Source organism: Rhinatrema bivittatum, chromosome 6 (assembly GCF_901001135.1).
Source record: "Rhinatrema bivittatum chromosome 6, aRhiBiv1.1, whole genome shotgun sequence".
Taxonomy (NCBI): domain Eukaryota; kingdom Metazoa; phylum Chordata; class Amphibia; order Gymnophiona; family Rhinatrematidae; genus Rhinatrema; species Rhinatrema bivittatum.
The window spans coordinates 320,071,817-320,095,742 of record NC_042620.1 but is presented as its reverse complement, the minus strand read 5'-3'; the positions used below and the strand labels follow the sequence as shown (position 1 = coordinate 320,095,742).

Here is a 23,926-nt window from a genome sequence, read left to right as displayed (position 1 = left end):
CAGAAGGATGCGGTTGCCTTGGAATTCAACTGCTGTATGCTGGCGGAAGGCCCGCAGTAACTGGGTCTTATGTGCCGAGGCCGGGTAGCATTTTCCCGCGGCGGCCCCACTTGATGTATGCGCTCACATCGAATTCGGTCATCAGGGAAGGCAAGTTTCAGGTGGTCGGGGAGCCAGCATTCCATGAAGTCGTACAGTGCTTCCTCCTTTAAAGACTCGGGCAGACCAATGATTTTTAGGTTGTTTCTGCGGTTGCAGTTCTCTTGATCCTCAAGTCTCTCTAACAGGGTGGCCTGCTGAGCCTGCAACTCACCAATCTGTTGCTCGGCCGCCCCAGCCGGTCCCCGTGGTCAGAGAGGTGCTGCTCAGCCTGGTCCAACCTTTTTGCTTGCCCCTCCATAGATTGCTGGATCTCCTCCGTTGTGGTTTGAATTCTGATGAGCCTCTCATCCAGGGCCGGGGTGACACTGCTGGAGATTTGTTGCAGGGCTGCAGCCAAAACGGTGTCCAGTGTTTTCACGGGCTCAGTCGCGGCCGCCATTTTGAAATTGCTGCCTCTTCTTACTGCTGTGCTTCTGGTATTTTGATGCCGCATCCCTTTCTTCCCGTTGTGAAATTTCCGGGCTTTCTGCACCTCTGTCCTTAGCACTGCCCAGAGCTCCTTTCAAATTTGGAAAATGCCGTGTTTGAGGGTCTCAATAACATCGGAGAGGGGACCTCTGAGATCTTTCCCCCTGCTTCCGACTCCGCTATGTCATCGCCGGAAGTCCTCGGATTATAAACTTCTTAAGTTGTGCTTGTGGGACCCCCACAAAATTGCAGCTTTGGAGTTTTGACAACTTGTGATCCCAAGCATTTTCCCACGTGTCATTAAAATTCTGGGCTCTGTCCTCTTTCTTTGTTCCTTCTCATGTTGTTCCATAACGGACCCACACGAAGTTTGTGTATTATGTCTCTGGGCTTCCCATGACGTCAGGTGTCAAAGTTGCACGCAGATGACACCCCCCCCCCAAAGGCCGGCGTGCCCGACTAGAGAAGATGGAGCACTTGTTTGGCTCCAAGCGCTAGTCTCCATCAATCTCAGGTAAGGCTGCGCTGAGTTGAGGGGACCCATCTTCTTCAGACCCCTCTCCATCGATGCCTCATCACAAGGACAAAGGAGTGGGTGACCGAACTTCACCGACGTCGATGCCGATACCCTCGATATTGATGCCGATACCCTCCGTATCGATGCCGATGCCTCCAGCATCGATGCTGATGGCTCTGCCATCGATGCCGATACCTTCACCATCAGTATCGATGCTGATGCTTCTTCCTACAACATCGATGCCGGTGATAACACCGATGACAACAATGTCTTTTCTCCCAAGATCCTCGACGGGTTCTATAACTACCACACCGAGGCTACTAACACAATCTACATCGATGATTTTTCAAATTCCATCAACGATCCCAACGACAGCATCCCTGCCACCACCGGATCCACCAGAGGAGGTGCAGGATAAGGCATTTTATCATCGCCTCCTACAAAGATACCAAAAAGTCATCGACAAGTTGCCACCTATCACACAAAGAAAGACATCTGCTGATTTTTTTCCTCGATGATCCACAACCTGGACCTTCAGGGCTGCAAACCCCACCAGCACCAACAACTCAAACAACTTATAGAGAAGAATCAGAAGACTCCTGGGATGATGAACCCTCTCAATTTTCCTCAGAGGAGTTCATGTCCAATCCTTCTTCTCCTGACCGAAGAAAGAAGTCACCTCCAGAAGATCTTTCCTTCTCATCCTTCATACAAACTATGTCTGATTCCATTCCATTTAAATTGACTGCTGAGGAGGATACAAGAGCACAAACTCTCGAAGTATTACAGTTTGTGGATCCACCCAAACAGGTACTGGCAGTACCTGTACATGAAGTTTTACTGGACCTTCAGAAAAGAATCTGGGAACACCCAGCTTCCATACCTGAAGTAAACAAAAGAGTAGAAACCACCTACATAGTTCAACCAGCTCCAGGGTACCACAAACAGCAATTGCCCCATCAGTCTGTCGTTGTGGAATCAGCACAGAAGAAATCTAAACGTGTACGCCCACATTCCTCCATTCCACCAGGCAGGGAGCACAGGTTCCTGTACACAGTGGGTAAGAAGATTTACCAGAGTTCCATGCTGAGTACTAAAATCTCTGCATATCAACTCTATATAACTCAACACCAGAGAAATCTCTGGAAAGAGATGGAACAATTCATCACTTCCTTACCCACTCAATTCCAAGAGCTTGCTCAAGCAATTATATCAAAAGGTCTTGAGGCAGGAAAACACGAAGTGAGAGCAGTTTATGATAACTTCAAAACCGCTTCAAGAACAGCAGCAGTGGGAATCACTGCTCGCCGGTGGGCCTGGCTCAAGGCATCTGACCTCAGACTTGAGGTACAAGATAAGCTTGTACCTCTTTGGAGATAAAATTCAAGAGGCTGTTCAACAGCTCAAGGATCACACTGAGACACTAAAATAACTGTCTCAAACCCCACAAGAACCTGCTAGTCAACCTTCTCGTCGTCCTCCACGAAGAGATGTGAGACGCTCTTACTACAGGCCACGCAAGTACTACCAACCAACAAATAGGGGTAGATCCACCAGGCCAACTCAGCGATCTCAAGCCAGACAATCCAGGCCTGCCCGTCCACAACCTCCTGCACAGACAGGGCCTGCAACAGCCTTTTGAGGATTACACCAGAGAACAGATTCAACCTTGCAATCCCAAGCCAAATCTTCCAGTGGGAGGCAGAATATCCCTTTTTCACAAAAATTGGCAAAATATAACCTCAGATCAATGGGTTCTTTCAATAGTCGCCCGAGGTTACAAACTAAATTTCACTTCAATTCCTCCAGAATTTCCACCAACATCCTGCCAACAACAAAACTCTCAACTTCATCAATTACAAACAGAATTATCCACCCTTCTGAGATCCAAGGCCATTCAACCAGTGCCTCGGACACAGAAGGGCAGGGGATTCTACTCCAAATATTTCCTCATTCCAAAGAAAACCGGAGGCCTACGTCCCATTCTAGACCTCAGAAATCTCAACAAATTTCTAAAGAAAGAAAAGTTCAGGATGGTTTCTCTAGGCACCATGCTTCCACTTCTTCAAGCAAAGGATTGGCTTTGTTCTCTGGATCTTCAAGATGCTTATGCTCACATTCCAATATACCCTCCTCATCGCAAATACCTGCGCTTCACAGTAGGCCTTCAACATTACCAATACAGAGTTCTCCCATTTGGACTGGCATCTGCTCCCAGAGTCTTCACTAAATGTCTAGCAGTAATAGCAGGACACTTGCACAAGGAAGGTGTCCATGTTTTTCCATATCTAGACGACTGGCTCATAAGGAGTCCATCTCAACAAGGAGCAATAACTTCTCTCAACCGAACAATTGCTCTGCTTCACTCCATGGGATTTCTTATCAATTATCAAAAATCCCATCTCACTCCAACTCATCTGCTTCAATTCATAGTAGCAGATTTGAACACAAACCAAGCAAAAGCCATTCTACCCATAGAACGGGCAGAGGCCCTCATTCAATTAGCAAGCTCCATTTCCTTACGGACACAAACCACAGCTCATCAGTTTCTGATTCTGCTAGGTCACATGGCATCAACAGTTCATGTTACTCCTATGGCAAGACTAGCCATGAGAGTAACTCAATGGACTTTAAGGTCACAATGGATCCAAGCCATTCAACCACTACACTATCTGATTCAAGTGACCCACCAACTAAGATCATCTCTACTTTGGACCAACATGGACAACCTGTGCAAAGGCCTACCTTTCCAACAACCAGTCCCAGAGATTACTTTAACCACAGATGCATCCACCTTAGGATGGGGGGAGCACATGTAGACAATCTCCACACTCAAGGGACTTGGACAAAACTCGAAGCAACATATCAAATCAATTTTCTGGAGCTCCGAGCTATAAGTTATGCACTACATGCGTTCCAGGACTGCCTTTCACACAAGACTGTTCTCATCCAAACAGACAACACAGTAGCCATGCGGTACATCAACAAACAAGGAGGTACGGGCTCGTATCTCCTTTGTCAAGAAGCAGCACAGATTTGGAGCTGGGCCTTGAATCACTCAATGTCCCTACGAGCCACTTGTCTGGCAGGCATTCACAATGTAGTGGCGGACCGACTCAGTTGTCAATTCCAACCACACGAATGGTCCCTGGATCCCGCAGTAGCAACCAGGATATTTCAGCGTTGGGGTCAACCAACCATAGACCTCTTTGCATCACATCTGAATCACAAAGTGGACAACTTCTGTTCTTTATACAAACAGAAGAACCAGCCAGCCAAGGACGCCTTTGCTCGCCCTTGGAACTCAGGCCTACTATACGCGTATCCTCCAATACCGCTCATAACCAAAACTCTAGTGAAGCTACAACAGGACAGGGGGACCATGATTCTCATAGCCCCGTATTGGCCTCGACAAGTATGGTTTCCCACACTGCTAGACCTCTCAGTGAGAGATCCAATTCGTCTGGGAGTAGCTCCCACTCTCATAACTCAGGATCAGGGTCGGTTGCGACATCCCAACCTTCAGTCCCTATCCCTGTCAGCATGGATGTTGAAAGCTTGATATTACAGCCACTCAATCTTTCATCTCATATATCTCAAGTGCTTATAGCTTCACGTAAACCTTCCACACGAAAAAATTATTCTTTTAAATGGAAAAGATTCACCTTGTGGTGCTCAGCAAACGATATAAATCCTTTCAGTTGCCCCACAACTTCTCTATTGGACTATTTATACCATCTTTCGAACTCTGGTCTCCAGACTTCATCTATACGAGTACACTTAAGTGTAATCTCTGCTTACCATAACAAGATAGGTGATGCATCTATAGCCACACATCCTCTTGTAAGCAAATTTATGAGAGGTTTAACTAACCTTAAACCACCAATTCGCAAACCGGTCCCAAGCTGGGACCTGAATTTGGTATTAACAAGACTCATGCGCTCCCCTTTCGAACCCATCGACTCTTGTAATCTTAAGTTTCTCACATGGAAGACTATCTTCCTCATAGCCATTACTTCAGCTAGAAGGGTTAGTGAGTTACAAGCACTTGTCACCTACGAACCTTATGCAAAGTTCCTACATGACAAAGTGCTTCTCTGTACACATCCAAAATTCCTTCCCAAAGTAGTTACGGAATTCCACTTGAACCAATTCATAAATTTACCCACATTCTTTCCAAGGCCTCATTCCCATCCAGGGGAAACAGCATTGCACACCCTAGACTGTAAGCGTACACTTGCTTTCTATCTAAACCGTACTGCAGTCCATAGAAAATCCACTCAACTGTTTGTTTCTTATGATCCAAACAAGCCAGGTAAAGCAGTGGGTAAACATACCTTATCCAATTGGATAGCAAATTGCATAGAGTTCTGCTATGAACAAGCAGGCCTTCCTCTTCAAGGGCGAGTAAAGGCACATTCAGTAAGAGCAATGTCAACTTCAGTAGCACATTTTTGTTCAGTGCCAATCTCAGACATATGCAAAGCAGCAACATGGAGTTCTCTTCACACCTTTGCAGCTCACTACTGCTTAGACAAAGAAGGGAAGACCAGATTCAGCCTACGGACAATCTGTCTTAAAGAACTTGTTTCCAGTTTAATCCCAACTCCTCCTACATCCAATGTTCTGGGATCTTCGGCTGACTCATTCAACAACAATACTTCACGATTGCCTCAATACAACATGACTCAGCCTCTAGCTTGCTATTCACCCATATGTGAGGACTAGCATCCTGCTTGTCCTGCTTACCTTGTAATAGGTGTTATCCCAGGACAGCAGGATGTAGTCCTCACAGAATCCACCCGCCACCCCGCGGAGTTGGGTCTCATACCTTTATTATTTTATTTTTTGCTATCGCTTTATGCTATATAACAGACTAAAGAGAGACACCTGTGGCAGAGAATATCATAGCATGCTGGGCATGCTCAGTGGCCTCACAGGGCCAGTCAAAAGTTTCTAGAAACTTTGACAGAAAGCTTTCTCGCCTGGGCTCCGTTCAGTGTCGTCACCCATATGTGAGGACTACATCCTGCTGTCCTGGGATAACTCCTATTACAAGGTAAGCAATTTTGCTTTCTCCTGCTTTCCCACCTAGTCAGTGAGTCCCCCATTCTTCATCTCTCCCAACCCTCCATATCCAAGTATCTGTTTGTCACCCGCTCTGCCCCACCAGTTCCCCATTCTTCCCCTGCTCTGTCCCTGTCAGTTCCTATTCCTTCCCTGTTCTCCTACCCACCAGTATTCATCACCTGGTTTTCCCCAAGTGACAGTCCCTGTTCTTCCCCTGCTTTCTCTCTCTCTCTCTCTCTCTCAAAAATCCCCATATCCTTTCTGTCTGAGTTGCCTGCTGCAGGTAGTGCCTCTTTTTTTCATCTGGCCTTTTGCGGGTAAAAGGTCAGGTGTGTTGAACCTGGGGCTCTCTCTGTGGAGCTCTATGTGGTTCAAACAGCTGTTTGAACTGCACTGTCAAATTGCTTCTGATTGAATCATGTAGGGATCCATAGATACAGAACCTCCCAGTTCAAATAGCTGAACGTTCAGTCGTGGGGCCAGAAGAGGAAAGAGGCGCAGCTGCAGCAGAAGCTGCTGGACTGGTTAGAGGTGCCAGCTGGTGGGAAAGGGGGGAATGTGCACTCCGCCTGCATCACCAGTGCCGGTGGATTAGTTATTTATGTAGTAGGCTGGCAGCACCCTTGAGTAGTGGTGTCTATGACTAAGGCTATATGGCTTTGCAGCCTTGTACTATAATATGGCTTGGGTTTCAGCTGAATTGAAATGCAATATACAGTATAGTACTTGTGCATTCCAAAGTGCCTAGAATGAATAATGATTTGCCATAGCTCCTGGTAGCAAACCATACATGTATTATTTCTAAGCAAGGCCACATTGTCAATAATCTGTAAATTTGTTTTGAGAATGTTCTGTGTATATTGCTATGGAGAACCAAAAGAAACTTTGATTTAAAGGAAGTTTTCTGCAAGTCAGTTTAAATGTTAAAAATCTTTCCAACTAGGAGCCAGCAGGGAAGAGATATTCAAACACTGGAATTGGTTGGAGCAAAATGTTATGAAGACCTTATCTATATTTGATTCAAGTGAAGATGCTACTAGCTTTGTACAAGGAAAGATAAGAGTAAGTACAAAGATCAAATTATTAAAAAATAATCCTCTTTGAGAAGTACATTAGAGGACAGTTCTATGGTGTAGCATTTATACATGTGCAATACTGCATAATTGATGAAGAATGTCTTAAATCTAGTGAAAATCTAGAAATAAGAGAAAATTTCCAGCAGCAGGAGTTAAATGTTGTTTTTTTTTTTTTTAGTAAAGGAGGTGGATCAATGTTTTTAGTATTAATAGTGTCTTGTATATGACTAACCACCTTAAAGAGCAATGGATTGGTGTTTGGGAATATGACAGCAACTGAAAATATTTGAGACTACTGAATAATACAGTCTACCAACTAAGGAAATAAGATTATGCCTTATAAATAATACGTTCCACAAAAATCCAACTATATAACCAGTAACAAAATGAACCACGCAGGGAATTACCAATCTATAAATTTCATTCCCGCAAATTATTTTTTTTGAAAAATTAATAATTATGTATTCAACTTTTTATTTTATATTAATCATTCTAAAGCGAATCAATAGGCAGCTGAAGCAATTCAAAGAAGAGCCATTTAATATAATAAAGGATAAAAAAAAACCCCTCAAGACAGGATGCTAGTCCTCACATATGGGTGACGTCATTGATGGAGCCCTATTGCGGAAAACTTTCTGTCAAAGTTTCTAGAAACTTTTGACCGGCACTCTGAGCCCACTGAGCATGCCTAGCATGCCATTATATTCTCAGCTACAGGGGTCTCCCTTCAGTCTTCGTTTTTCTGCGCTGCTTTTGGCATCGTGGAGCAGGAGCCTGTGTGAGTTTTCTCACACAGTTCTGACTAAAAATCAGATTTAAAATTCATAATTTCTTTCCCATATCGGGGTCTCCCTCGTTACCACCGGCCAGTGAGTAAAATATTCTCATTCCGACTCTTTTGAGTAAATATTTTTTCTTCACATTTACATTGCCGGCTGTCAACAGTATCATGGCCACGGGATTCAAAAAGTGTCCCAATTGTAATCGGACCTTGTCCATTACGGACCCACACCTCGAGTGTGTACTTTGCTTGGGCCAATCGCATGATGTAACATCTTGCCCAAAATATGCTGAAATGACCGCTAAAGGTCGGAAGGTGCGACAAGAAAAGATGGAACACTTGTTCCATCTTCAACTTTTACCTTCTCTATCGACATCCACTCGGTCATCTCCGGCCAGAGTTTCGAAACGACTGATCCTTAAAAAATGTTGTCCGGAAGGTTCAGGGGACAATTTATCCCTGACCCCCCAACCGTGGCATCGACGAAGTCAGCGTCGGAACATCGACTGAAACATCTGCATCGACATCGCCATCCATCGATTCTGGAATCTCTGCTATCCCCAGAGAAGTAGACTGCCAAGCGGCCTCTCCTGCAGAAAACACCGAGGCCTTCACCTTCTGTCGAGGTGCCAGCCATCGAACCTCCACAGGGCCCTGTGGTAGGACCGATAACGCCCTCACCGCCACCACGTGTAGCTGCTCTGCCTGCATCAGCATCAGGAATTGAGCGGATTTATCTGCCAAGCAGTGCTACAAGTGCTACAGGAGCATCGACCATCAATGCTGATGCCCTCGCCGACACCATTGTCGATGCCGGTGCCCCCACCGATGCCTCTGCCGCCTCTGTCGATGCTGGTACCTGTACCAATGCCGGGTCAATCAGAATTGGCTTTACTCCAACTATTAATGGATAGATTCAACACCATCGTTGGTGCTCTTCCACCGAAGTCTATCGCAACTAAACCGATCGGGGATGTTCCTGGACACAGACCTGTCGATGATCCTCAGCCAGGGCCTTCAGGACTTTTTCGACCACTGGGATCTTCACCCACTTCCCCTTCCAGGGAAGAGCCATATGACTCATGGGAAGACAAGCATACTGATACTTCCTCGGAAAGCTTCATGTCTGACCCTTCTCTTCTGGAAGGCAGAAAGAAATCTCAGCCAGAGGACTTGTCCTTCACGAATTTCAGAAAGGACATGGCAGACACAATACCATTCAACTTAGTGCCTGAGGAAAGACGCGAGACAGCAGACTTTAGAAGTCTTACAGTTCGTGGATCCTCCAAAAGAGGTCCTGGCTGTTCCTGTCCACGAGGTGCTTTTGGAGTTACAACATTTATTTATTTATTTTATTATTTATTTATACCGACATTCGATCTCAATTGAGATATCACACCGGTTTACATTCAGGTACTGTAGGTATCTGGGAACATCCATGTTCGGTTACACCCATTAATAAGAGTGGATTCTACCTATCTTGTCCAACATGTTCCTAGTTACCAGAAATCACAGTTGCCACATCAACCTGTTGTGGTTGAGTCGGCTCAAAAGAAGTCCAAAAGAGTATGACATCATTCCTCCACTCCACCTGGAAAGGACCATAGATTCCTAGGCTCCTTAGGCAGAAAAGTATTCCAAGAAGCTATGGTCAATTCAAGGATTGCGTCCCATCAACTTTATATGACGCAATACCAAAGGAATCTATGGAAGCAGATGCAGGAACTTTCCAACTCCCTACTTCAGCAGTACCAGGAGGCAGCTCTGGCTATCATTCCCAAGGGACTTGAAGCTGGAAAGCATGAAGTCCGGGCTGCCTACGACAACTTTGAAACAGCTTCAAGGGTGGCAGCCTCAGGAATAAGTGTACCTCGCTGGGCATGGTTAAAAGCCTCTGACCTTTAGGCCTGAGGTACAAGAAAAGCTGGTGGATCTACCCTGCGTAGGTGACAACTTCTTTGGGTAGAAGGTTCAGGAGGCAGTGGCCCAGCTAAAAGAACACACTGAGACATTGCGCCAACTGTCATTAGTTCCGCAAGACTCCTCTTCTTCACTGTCTCGCCGTCCATCAAGGAAAGAATCTAGAAAATCTTTCTACAGGCAGAGACGATACTATCTATCAGCATCCAGGGGTAGATCTTCTCGTCCGCAACAAAGATCTCAACACAGGCAGCCTAGAGCTGCTAGGCCTCAACCGCCACTGCAGACAGGACCGGCTGCAGGTTTTTGAGGCCATCACCAGAGACCAAAGCCATCTTCACAACCGAAACTACCAGTAGGAGGCCGTGTTTCCTCCTTCTACAACCATTGGTTACAGATAACAACAGACCAATGGGTACTCTCAGTAATATCACGAGGTTTCCAACTCAATTTCCTCTCAACTCCAAGAGACTCTCCTTCAAAACCTCTTTTGTTAAACGAAAATCACATAATTCATCTACAAGCAGAATTATCCACCCTTCTGAGAGCCAGAGCTGTAGAACCGGTACCCCGGACTCATCAGGGCAGAGGATTCTACTCCTTTATTTCCTCATTCCAAAGAAAACCGGAGGCTTACATCCCATCCTAGACCTCAGAAATCTCAACAAATTTCTAAAGAAAGAAAAGTTCAGGATGGTTTCTCTAGGCACCATGCTTCCACTTCTTCAAACAGGAGATTGGCTTTGTTCTCTGGATCTACAAGATGCTTGTGCTCACATTCCAATATTCCCTCCTCATCGCAAGTATCTGCGTTTCCTGGTGGGTCATCAACATTTCCAGTACAGAGTACTACCATTCGGACTTGCCTCAGCTCCCAGAGTATTCACAAAATGCCTGGCAGTAATAGCAGCACACTTTACACAAGGACAGTGTCCACGTTTTCCCCTATCTAGACGACTGGCTCATCAGAAGTCAATCTCAACAAGGAGCACAAACTTTTCTCAACCGAACAATTACTCTACTTCACTCCATGGGTTTTCTCATCAATTATCAAAAGTCCCATCTCATTCCGTCTCACCTGCTTCAATTCATCGGAGCAGAATTGAACACCTCAAAAGCCTTTCTACCCGAGGATCGGGCAGAAACACTTTCCCTACTGGCAAACTCACTACACTCGAAGAAACAAGCAACAGCTCATCAGTTTCTAACCTTACTAGGCCACATGGCCTTCACAGTTCATGTCACTCCTATGGCAAGACTAGCCATGAGAATAACTCAATGGACTTTAAGGTCACAATGGATCCAAGCCATTCAACCACTGTCCTCTCCAATTCAAGTAACCCACCAGCTATTTAAAATCATCAGAGGTCTAGAATGGGTAGATGTGAATCGGTTATTTACTCTTTCGGATAGTAGAAAGAACAAGGGGGCACTCCATGAAGTTAGCATGGGGCACATTTAAAACTAATCGGAGAAAGTTCTTTTTTACTCAACGCACAATTAAACTCTGGAATTTGTTGCCAGAGAATGTGGTTAGTGCATTTAGTATAGCTGTGTTTAAAAAAGGATTGGATAAGTTCTTGGAGGAGAAGTCCATTACCTGCTATTAAGTTCACTTAGAGAATAGCCACTGCCATTAGCAATGGTTACATGGAATAGACTTAGTTTTTGGGTACTTGCCAGGTTCTTATGGCCTGGATTGGCCACTGTTGGAAACAGGATGCTGGGCTTGATGGACCCTTGGTCTGACCCAGTATGACATTTTCTTATGTTCTTACGTTCATCTCTACTTTGGTGGGCAAACAAGGACAACTTGCGCAAGGGCCTACCCTTCCAATAACCAGTCCCACAGATAACGTTAATGTCAGATGCATCCACCTTGGGTTGGGGAGCTCACATAGACAATCTCCAAACCCAGGGTACTTGGGCAAAACTCGAACAACATTTCAAATCAATTTCCTAGAACTTCGAGCTATACGTTATGCTGCATGCGTTCAAATACTGCCTTTCATTCAAGACTGTTCTAATTCAAATGGACAACACAGTAGCCATGTGGTACCTGAACAAACAGGGAGATACGGGTTTGTATCTCCTTTGTCAAGAAGCCGCACAAATTTGGGACTGGGCCCTGACACATTTCATATTTCTCCGGGCCACTTATTTAGCGGGCATCCACAATGTAGTTGCAAAACGCCTCAGTCGTCAGTTCCAACCACACGAGTGGTCCCTGGATCCCTTAGTAGCGACCAGGATATTCCAACGTTGGGGACAACCAACAATGGACCTCTTTGCATCACACCTGAATCACAAAGTGGACAAGTTCTGCACTCTGCACAGGCAGAAGCACCAGCCAGCCAAGGACGCCTTTTCTCGCCCTTGGAACTCAGGCCTTCTATACGAGTATCCTCCAATACCGCTCATAACCAAAACTCTAATGAAGCTACAAGGGGTCCATGATACTCATAGCCTCATATTGGCCTCGACAAGTATGGTTTCCCATACGTTGTTTATTTTTATTTATGAATTTTTATATACTGGCATTCGTGGGACACATCATGTCGGTTTACAAGTAACTTAGAAGAAGGAAATTACAATGAACAATGATAGGGGGCTGGCTATAAGGTTGGGGGGGGCGGGGGAGGCGAGTAACCTGGCTGAGAGAGGGGGAGGAATGAGAGAAAGAAGAGAGAAAGAGGGTAAACAAGTTAATAACTAAAATCAAAACACAACACATGTAAAGTGCAAGTTCTAACTGGGTTACCAATATACATATATGTACAAACAAGGCATGTTCTATCGGGGCATTATCTAGGTTTGATTATTGTCCGGGTAGGCCAGCTTGAAGAGTCATGTTTTGATTCCTTTTTTGAATTGTTTTAAGGATGGTTCCAAACGGAGATCAGCAGGAAGGGAGTTCCAAAGGGTGGGGCCAGCAATGGAGAAGGCCCTTTCTCTAGTGCTGATAAGGTGAGCAGATTTGAAGGATGGTGTGTGAAGGGCACCTGCAAGGGAGGTTCTGGTGGGGCGATTGGAGGAACGGAAGCGTGGCATTTCTTCGATCCAGGGGAGATTGTTTTTGTAAAGGGTGTTGGGTAGAATAGTAAGTGTTTTGTATTGTGTACGGAAAGAAATGGGGAGCCAGTGCAGGTCTTTTGATATGGGAGTGATGTGGTCCCTTTTATGGGTATTGGTTATGATTCTCGCCATGGCGTTCTGCAGGATTTGTAGGGGTCTGATGGTGGAAGCAGGGAGGCCTAAGAGAAGGGAGTTGCAGTAGTCCAATTTTGATAAAATGGTCGCGTGCAGAAGTCGTGGGCGTGGAGGAGGGGTTTAAGTTTTTTTAGGATGTGGAGTTTGTAGAAATCCCCCTTTATAAGCGACTTAATGTAGGGTTTGAAACTTAAGTGTTGATCTAAGGAGACACCTAGGTCTCTTACAGAGAGCAGTGGAGTATGAGTTAGTGTAGTGTTTTGAGAGGTGGGGTGGAGAGTATGGTCTGGTTGATTAGAAATGATGAGGATTTCTGGTTTTGAAGCATTAAGCGAAAGGTGGAGGTTGGATAAAAGGGAGTTGATAGACACAAGGCAGGTTTCCCAGAATTGCATGGTTTCCTTGAGGGATTTCTGAATGGGGATAAGTATTTGTACGTCATCAGCATACAAGAAGAATTTCAGGCCTAGGTTGGAGAGTAGATGGCAGAGTGGCAAAAGATATATATTGAAGAGGGTGGAGGATAGGGATGATCCTTGGGGGACACCTTGTGTGAGGGGCATGTGCGAAGATTCGGAGTTATTAATTTTTACTAAGAACTCTATGGGAGAGGGATGAGGAGAACCATGATAGGGCCATGTTGGAGATACCTATCTCTGCCAGTCAGGAGATTAGGATTTGGTGGTTGACCGTATCAAAGGCTGCTGAGATATCTAGGAGTGCAAGTAGATAAGATTGGCCGTGGTCTATGCCTTTGAGGGCGGTATCTGTTATTGCAAGTAATAGCTTTTTGGTATTACAATCTTTACGAAAGCCATATTGTGAGGGGTGTAGGATATAGTGGTCTTCGAGGAAGTCAGTGAGTTGTGTATTAACTACCTTTTCAAGAACTTTGGATATGAAAGGCAGGTTGGAGATAGGCCGGTAGTTTGAAGGGTCACTGTGGTCAAGGGTGGGTTTTTTTTTTTTTGGTTTTTTTTTTTAGAAGTGGCTTGACGACAGCAAGTTTAAGCGGGTCTGGGACTTTTCTAGATGTGAGGGAGCAATTAATTATTTCAGCTAAAGGTTTTGCAATGGCTGTGGGGATGGAAAGGAGAGTTTGAGGGGATTGTGTCTGTGATGTGAGTAGCTGGTCTCATCTTTTTTAGGATGGATTCAATTTCATTCATGGTGGTAAGGTCAAGGGATCCAAGGTTGATTTTGTTATTAGGGAGCGGGAGGGATTGTGGGGAATCGAAGGAGTATATTGGCGATTTTGTTCTTGAAGTACTTTGCTAGTTCCTCGCATTTATCTTTGTCATTTTCTTCGTGGGAGGGGAGGGGGCAGGCTTTGTGAGTTCTGTAACATATGAGAATAGGGCATTTGGATTAAATTGATAATCATGAATTTTTGATGAGTAGAAGTCTCGTTTGGCTTGGAGGGTGGCTTGACGGTAGGTATGCAGTGTATGTTTGTAAGTTGCTTTGTGAGCGGGTGTCGGTTGTCTACACCACATGCGTTCTTTAGATCTAAGGTCTCGTTTTATCTTTTTTAGTTCAGTGGTGTACCATGGTTTTCTTTCTGTTTGTGAGGGGGTTATAACTTTGTGGACTATAGGGCAGATATCATCAGCTATATTAGTGGTGAGCTTGTTCCAGGAAAGTAGGGTGGCATCTGGATTAGTAAGGTCGAGGTTCTTAGATACTTTCTCAAACACTAGAGTGAGGTCCTCTGAAGAACAGGGTTTACGAAAGGAGATTGTTTTACTATGCAATTGTGAAATAGCAGAGGGGGTGTTAGTTGTAAGGTGGGCATTGATGAGGAAGTGGTCGGACCATGGGATAGAGGTGGCTGTTGGGGCGTTGGGTACTATTATGTGGGAACTGACAAAGAGGAGGTCGAGTGTATGACCTGCTTTATGTGTAGGCACGGAGATGAGCTGTCTGAAGCCCAGAGCCTTGAGGGAGTCAAGCAGGATTTTGCAGGCAGGTGTGGCAGGGTGGATATCTACGTGAAGATTGAAATCTCAGAGTATCACTGCGGGGGAGTCTGACGTAATGTTGTCAGCAATATATTCGATGATAGGGGAAGGGTCATGTTCGAGTAAGCAGTGGGGGGGTGCATAAATGAGGCAGACCGGTAGGGTTTTCGATTTAAAAGCCCAATTTCTAATCTGGGGGGGTGGGGGGGTGAGTGGTTTGGAGTTTGAGGTTAAGGTGTTTTTTGGCAGCCAGGAGTATCCCTCCTCCTCTTTTTTTTTTTTTTTTTTTTTTTTAAGGTCTTGGGATAGAAAAGATGTCATAGGTCTGTAGAGGGAGCTGGTTAATGAAGACATGGTCTGAGTTCTTTAGCCAAGACTCAGTAATGGCACAGATGTTGGGATTGGAGTCTGTGAGCAGGTCATGGAGGATAGTGGCTTTCTTAAGGATGGATTGTGCGTTGAAAAGGGAGATGACTAGCGTGGCTAGGCCTAGAAATTGTGTAAGGGATGAAATCATGATGGGTACTAGGGATTTGCGATGGATGGGGAGATGTGGGTGTGCCGGGAGAGTTTTACGCAGGGAGGGGTGGTGTACGATGGGTATAGTAGGGAGACACATTTCAATTAGGGTGGGATTGAGTTGAGATGGGGCCGGGGCTGTGAGAGTTGGGAGATGCCAGAGTTCTACGGGGAATTAGGTATCAGAGTTAGTAGTGAGTATGCAGATAAGAGTTACCTAGTTATGCAGAACAGAGGTGGGCAGGTAATATTAATAGTAGAGCTAGACGGAGAATGTGTTAAAGGTGCCGCTAATATGACCCTTAGCTTTGTAAACACTAATTACAACTAATTAAACAGATAAGCAGAGCTGACTGAGCTAGGAAACAACTTGGACATTAATACAATTGGATGTTGGTTTCACAGTCAATAGCTGCAGTATATTACTTGCTGTAAGAGAAATGGTGGTTTAAGCTGTTGCCAGAGGCAGGTGGATGGTACACAGGTGTATCAGTGCTGCAGCACATTGCGCATATCGGGGTTGTGGGCAGGATGTCTACCTTTTGCGTGGTGAGGCAGGTTCAAAGTTTTTGTGGTATAATCTGAAAGGACGCATGAAGGGGCGCACCAAGGGGCATGCCCCTTAGGTCGCACTCCTTCGTGTGCGCATCGCCGAGAAGAGGAGCCCTGGATTTAAAGGGCTGAGGTGATCAGAGAACCAATTCACCTGGGTATAGCTCACACTCTCATAACTCAGGATCAGGGTCGGTTGCGCCATCCCAACCTTCAATCTCTATCCCTGAAAGCATGGATGTTGAAAGCTTGATCTTACAACCACTCAATCTTTCAACCACTGTCTCTCAAGTGCTTATAGCTTCACGTAAACCTTAAACACGAAAGAACTATTCTTCGAAATGGAAAAGATTTACTTTGTGGTTCACGCAGAAGAACATAGTCCCTTTCTCCTGCCCCACACCTTCTCTGCTAGACTATTTATGCCATCTTTCAGACTCTGGTCTCCAGACCTCATGAGTACACTTAAGTGCAATCTCGGCTTATGATAACAAGCTGGGAGATGCACCAATATGCATACAACCTCTTGTCAGTAGATTTATGAGAGGTTTAACTCACCTTAAACCACCAATATGGCCACCAGTCACAGAATGGGACCTTAATCTGGTGTTAACAAGGCTCATGCATTCTCCCTTTGAACCCATGACTTCCTGTGATCTTAAATTTCTCGCATGGAAGACTATCTTCCTCATAGCCGTTACATCGGCTAGAAGGGTTAGTGAGTTACAAGCACTTGTCACGTACTCACCCTATACAAAATTCCTACATGACAGAGTGGTTCTCCGTACACATCCAAAATTTCTCCCCAAAGTAGTTATGGAATTCCACTTGAACCAATCCATGGTTTTGCCCACATTCTTTCCAAGGCCTTTTTCACTAAGAGGAAAGGGCCTTACATACCTTGGACTGTAAACGTGCACTAGCATATTACTTAGACCGCACTGCAGTCCACAGGAAATCCACTCAACTCTTTGTATCTTTTGATTCAAACAAACCGGGTAATCCAGTGGGCAAACACACTCTCTCCAACTGGCTAGCAGATTGCATAGAATTCTGTTATGAAAAAGCAGGCCTTCCTCTCCAAGGGCGAGTAAAGGCGCATTCAGTAAGAGCAAGGTCAACCTCAGTGGCACACTATCGTTCAGTGCCAATTCTTGACACATGTAAAGCGGCAACATGGAGTTCTCTTCACACCTTTGCAGCTCATTACTGTTTGGACAAAGAAGGACGACAAGATTCAGCCTACGGACAATCTGTCTTAAAGAACTTGTTTCCAGTATAACCCCAACTTGCTGTGATCTTTGGCTGCCTCATTTTCACCACCAATTCTTCAGTGTTGCTTCACTACAAAATAACTCAGCCTCTAGCTTGCTAATCACCCATATGTGAGGACTAGCATCCTGCTTGTCCTGGGATAAAGCAAAATTACCTTGTAATAGGTGTTATCCCAGGACAGCAGGATGTAGTCCTCACAATATCCACCTGCCACCCTGTGGAGTTGGGTCCGATATGTTTTATTTTATTTTTTGCTAAAGCTTATTGCTACATACGAGACTGAAGGGAGACCGCTGTGGCTGAGAATATTATGGCATGCTCAGTGCCAGGCAAAAGTTTCTAGAAACTTTGACAGAAAGTTTTCCGCAATAGGGCTCCATCAATGACGTCACCCATATGTGAGGACTACATCCTGCTGTCCTGGGATAACACCTATTATAAGGTAAGCAATTTTGCTGAATGCTCAATCTTGAAACTGCCATCCACGGGTTAAAAAAACCCCCCTTTTTTTGTAATAAAGTAGCTGTTCTAAATCAGGCTTTAGCTCAGTGGCATAATAAAACTTTCTTTTTCAGAAGACCAGTGTTTGCCTTAAGATGCAACATTTTTTCAAGGAATTTTCCAAAATATCTAAAAATTTTAAACACTGCCAACGGTTAGCTCGAACAAAATCAAACTCAGTTGGTACTTAGCTTTTAGGGGTGCTGTTTCTGCTGCCTAAATATAGCTACTGCCAAGATGGCTGTGTTTTGCAAGAAATGCTACTTCAGGGCATGGTACTTTTTTTTTTCCTTTTTATTCGGTAACTCACATCTGGTTCTCATATGGTGGGAACATGGCCATTTAGATTCATTTTTACTGTACAGTAACTCAGCGTTTCCCAACCGCTGTGCCACAGCACACTAGTGTGCAGTGTCTGGTGTGCAGGTGTACCGCGGCTGCAGTCTCATTTTCTGTTTCCTTCCTGGTCTACAGGATGTCCTCTTGCCATCAGGGGGCATTGGAGAGCAGCACTTATTGGCAGCTGCTCCTGCTTTCCTCTCTGCTGGCTCTCCTCTGCAACAGAAACTGCAAGGGGAAATCTGCAGAAATCTGCTGGCACTATGCAGTTCAGATTGCAGAGGGAAGCTGGCAAAGGAGGAAGAAGCAGCACTCAGTAAGCCTGCTCACAAAGATTGGTGTTGGGGTGAGCAAAGGGAAGCTGAATATGCCATTGGGTGTGGGGGAAAGGGAAGGTGATGATGCTTCATGGGGATTGGGAGGAGCGGTGGAGAAAAAGGGAAGGTGGTGGTGACACCAGGGACTGACGTTGAGGGAAGGTGATGCCAGGGGATGAAGGGGAGAGAGAAAAGAACATGATGGGGTAGAAGAGTTAGAAGATTATGATAATGATGTTGATGGGGGAGAGGAGTGGAGAGAGAGGGAAGGTGATATTGTCAAGGAGGTCGGGAAGAGGGATGGAGAGAGAAGGAAGTGATGCCAGGTGGTGGGGGAGAGGGAAGGGAAGAAGTTCCCTGTACGTACCAGGATCAGTCCAGACTGTGGGTTATGCTCCCCGTCCAGCAGATGGAGTCAGAACAAAAGCTATATGACCTCATCCCTCATCCCTCGTGCCTCAATCCTCAGTATCTTCTGACTCCAGCAGATGTGAGCAGGGGACTAGCTAGTCCCCAGCACAGGATCTTAGGGTTTTCAGGCCTTTCCTGTTCTTTGAGGGATCAAGAAAAAAAATATATATATATTTATTATTTTAATTTATTTATTTATTTATTTATTTATTTAACATCTCTTTTATACCGATATCCGTTCGCACATCGCATCAGTTCACAATAAACAAAAACTTTTGGGCGGTGCCCTTACATGTAACAGATAACTTAGTGAACTAGGAAAAATACAATTAACTTTTGGAGGAGCCCTTACATATAACAAACATCAATGGGTAGATGCAAAGCAATAGAACTGTAACTATAACTATATACATGAGAGTGCACAGTACAAAATCAGCGGACATAAGTCGTTCATAACAAAATGACATTGTAAAATTCACAGGGGGGTTTTATGTAATAGGGGGTGACATGTGGTTGGCTTGTTGAAAGAGCCAGGTTTTAAGTTTCTTTTTGAAAGTGGGGGTATATGTCTCCATGCGAATATCATGGGGCAGGGAGTTCCATATGGTGGGGCCGGCAAGAGAAAAGGCTCTGTTTATAGTAGTGGAGAGTTTAAAAGATTTGATAGATTGGGCACGAAGTGTTCCTTGGAGGGCTGGGCGGGTAGGTCTCTTGGAGGTGCGAGGTAGGAGGGGGGGATTAAGCCAGTTGAGGTTGGAATTTAATAGACTCTTGTGTATGATAGATAGAGTTTTATATAGAATTCGTGACTGTATAGGGAGCCAGTGTAGTTCGATAAGTGTGGGAGTGATGTGATCTCTTTTCTTTGTGTTTGACAGTATCCGAGCGGCGGCATTTTGTAGGAGTTGTAATGGCTTAGTGTGTGTTGCGGGAATGCCAAGGAAGAGTGCATTGCAATAGTCAATTTTCGATAAAATAATAGACTGGAGTACTGTGCGGAAATCAGTGAAGTGTAGTAGGGGTCTGAGTTTCTTTATCGTTTGTAGCTTAAAATAGCAATCCTTTATGATGGATTTAATGAATGGTTTAAAAGAAAGGTGATTATCAATAATGACTCCTAAATTACGAGTGTGTGATGGGAAGTTGGTAGACGAGTAAGCAAGTGGGATGTCTGGGAGCGGTTGCCTATTAGATATGATTAATAGCTCAGTCTTGTTGGAGTTTAGAGCTAGGTGCATGTCCTTTAGGAGTTGGTTGATGGAGGATAGACAGGATTCCTAGTTTTGTAAAGCAGTTTGGATAGAGTCAGAGAAAGGGAAGATGAGTTGCACATCGTCAGCATAAATAAAATGCTTGATGTGCAGGTTAGTGAGAAGCGTGGTAAGGGGAATCATGTATATATTAAATAGCGTCGAGGAGAGTGAAGAACCTTGGGGCACACCTTGGGGAAGACTGATGGGATCAGATTCATAGTTGTCAACTAGGACAGTAAAAAAGCGATTTTGGAGATACGATTGAATCCAGGCGAAGGCATTGCCAGTGATCCCAATACTTCTGATGATGTTGAGTAGGACATCGTGATTGACTGTGTCGAACGCAGCCGAGATGTCAAGCATGGCGATAAGATAGGAGGATCCTGAGTCGGTTCCTCTGATAAGAGTATCGTGTAGGGAGAGGAGCAATGTTTCAGTACTTAAATGCTTCCTGAAACCATATTGGGTGGAAGGGAGGATGTTGTTTTGTTCAAGGTGATCGGAGAGGCGTGAATTAACTAGCTTTTCAAGAACTTTAGCTAGGAGGGGTAGGTTGGACACCGGTCTGTAATTAGAAAGTGTGGCGGGGTCAAGATTCGGTTTTTTGAGTAGCGGTTTCACTATTGCTTGTTTAAGAAAATTAGGGACAATGCCATGCTCTAGAGAACAGTTGAGAATATTTGAAAGAGGTTTGGCGATCACATTGTGTATAGATAGTAGGAGTTTGGAGGGGATGGTTTCAGAAGGATGTGTTGAGGGTTTCATTTTCTTTAGTATGTTCTCTACTTCTAGGGAGGATGAGGATTCAAAAGAGGAGAGGGAGACTGGAGAGTTGATATTGGGAAGACAGATGTTGAGGTTGTTGTGCGAGAATTGTGCCGTGATGGAAGATACCTTGTTTTTAAAAAATTGTGCTAACTCGTTGCAACGATTTTTAGAGGAGTTAGCAGGTTGTTGCGTGTGTGTGGGAGAAGTCAGGTCAGCAACCATAGCGAAAAGAGCCTTGGGGTTATATTGCAACGTATATTTTACGTTTGTTTAAGGGGAGCTCAGGTTCAGACACAGTTGTGTCTGGGAGCTGGGGTGAGAGGGACTTGCTGACAGTCTGTACTTTTGTCCCTTTCCTTCTGTTTCTCTCTCCTGTGTTGGGTAAGTGTTATTTCTTACTTACAGATTGTTTCTTGTTCTCCCTCTTGCCGTTCCTGTCGGCACTGGAGGTCTGCGCTACCTGGTGAGGGTTTCTGTCAGGGATCCTGACTTCGTCTCTCCGCCCCCCCCCCCCTTCAGGCGCGTCGTGCCGGCATCGACCCGCGGCCCCGCGAAGCACCAGTCCCCGGGGCCGCCGGCTGCTGGGAGATTTTCCCCCGGTGGTTCTCTCGGGTCGGTGGGAGGCGGGGTGGCGATTCAAGCGTCGAGGACGCAAATCGCCGGGGTCTTCACGTTGCTGCTGCGCCGCCTGGTTCCTGCCTCCCCGGGGGGTGTTTTTTACCTCATGCCGCGTGTGCCGACCTGCACGGCTTGCGGCCGTCAAGGGAGCCGGCTCTCTGTCGAGGGGCTGTGCTCGAGCTGCTGACCTGCGGGGGAAGCCAGCTCGCCACAGGGCGAAGGCACAGGAGACCGCGGGGATGAGGGCGCGACTTGTCAGCGGCAGGCCCCGTTCCCGCTGAGCGCGGGAACGGTGGCCATTTTGTTTTCAGAGGTAGAAGCCGGCGGCTCTGATTTTGAAGAGGCGGGAGACCCGATTCCGATGCAGCCTGCCGTTTTAGCGCCCCTGGCTGAGCAGGAAGGCAGGCTGCCGGCTGGAGAGGTCCTAGGGGGTCCTCCCCAGGGACTTGCCTGTTTTTTCCCTGGAGTTTGTGGTCCTCATGCATCGGGCCTTTCTCCAAAGCAGCAGCCAGGCTATGGATTCGTCCTTGGGCCCTTCCCCCACCAAGCTACCGCATCTAGATGCCTCTCTGGGGGGACCTCCGGCACAGGGGTGGGGACAGCCCCTTAAAGTGACTCAGACTCCTCCCAGGGCTCCCGCGGGGCCGCCGCGGGGCCTTCCAGTGCTCCCGGAGGGGGACACGCTGCAGGATGCAGCCGGGGAGGACCCCACCCTTTCGGTCCAGGTGGAAGGTGACGATCCGAGGGTCCTCCGCATTTTCCAGGCTGAGGAGTTGGAGGGCCTCATCCCGCATATACTTCAGGAGATGGACATTGATCCCCCTCCGGAACAAACGCCCTCAGATCCCAAGATCAGAAAGGGAGACCCCCTCCTAGCGGACTCCGGCCCCTGGCCAAGGCTTTTCCTACGCATCCCAGTTTCTTGCAGTTGATTTCCAGGGAGTGGGACACGCCGGAGGCCTCTCTCAAGGTCAGCAGGGCCATGGAGAAGCTTTATCCACTCCCGGTGGAGTTCCTGGAGCTTCTCAAGGTTCCGACGGTGGACTCGGCGATCTCGGCAGTCACAAAGAGTACTACCATTCCGGTCACGGGCGGAACGGCCCTGAAGGACCTGCAGGACAGGAAGCTGGAGGTCTATCTTAAGCGAATGTTTGAGGTCTCAGCGCTCGGAGTCCGAGCGGCAATTTGTAGCGCTCTGGCGCAGAGAGCGGGTCTCCGTTGGGTTCAGCAACTACTCACCTCGCAGGATCTCCCGACGACCGAGGCTCAACTGGCAGACAGGTTGGAGTCTGTGATGGCTTATGGGGCGGACGCTCTATATGACCTTCTCCGGGTTCTATCTCGGTCCATGGTGGCGGCAGTGGCGGCCCGTCGTCTCCTGTGGCTCCGTAACTGGTCGGCGGACTCCTCGTCCAAGACAAGTCTGGGTTTGTTGCCTTTCAAGGGCAAGTTCCTCTTCGGGGAGGATTTGGACCAAATCATTAAGTCGCTGAACGAGAATGCGGTCCATAAGCTCCCGGAGGACAGGCCTCGTTCCGCCAGATCGTTCAGCTTTTCCAGGAACCGGTCCCGGAACCAGCGTCGCGCTCGAATGAACAGACAGCAGCAAGCTCCACGGACTCCGTCGTATCACTCTCAGAGCTGGAACCGGCCCTTTCGTGGGCGCCGGCCCGGCAAGGAGGCTCCAGGACCCCACTCTTCCTCAAAACCAGCGCAATGATGCCAGGCTGACCCACGAGCCGACCCCGTGGGTAGGGGGCCGGCTCGCTCTTTTTTTACGAAGAGTGGGCCCGCGTCACGTCGGATCAGGGGTCTTAGACATCCTAAGGCACAGTTACGCATTGGATTTTGTCCACGTCCCCAGGGACAGGTTCCTTTTCTCCCCTTGCGGATCTCTTCTCAAGCAGAGGGCCGTCCGACAGACCCTGCAGTGACTGCTGGCTTTAGGGGCAATAAGGCCGGTATCCGTCAACGATCTGGGCCGGGGACATTACTCCATCTATTTCGTGGTTCCCAAGAAAGAGGGCATGTTCCGTCCCATCCTGGACCTCAAGTCCGTCAAGGCGCTTCGGGTCCCTCGCTTTCGCATGAAAACGCTCCGATCGGGGTTGGCGGCGATTCATCAAGGGGAGTTCCTCGCCTCTCTGGATCGGGATGAATCGGGATGTGGAGGCGTACCTCCACATCCCGATTCATCCGGATTACCAAAGATATCTCCGCTTCAAGATAGGGACAGCACTTCCAGTTCAGGGTGTTACCCTTTGGTCT

The 23,926-nt window shown here is 46.6% G+C and overlaps 1 protein-coding gene across 5 annotated transcripts in view; it reads left to right on the top strand.

The window, feature by feature from the left end:
- Nucleotides 1-23,926, top strand: part of TBC1D8B (TBC1 domain family member 8B) — a 508,282-nt gene that overhangs the window by 68,047 nt on the left and 416,309 nt on the right. For all 5 annotated transcript variants that reach the window (XM_029607571.1, XM_029607568.1, XM_029607567.1 and 2 more), the window contains exon 3: nt 7,101-7,219. In XM_029607571.1, the coding sequence (XP_029463431.1) occupies nt 7,101-7,219 (119 nt within the window). The remainder of the gene's footprint in view (nt 1-7,100; nt 7,220-23,926) is intronic.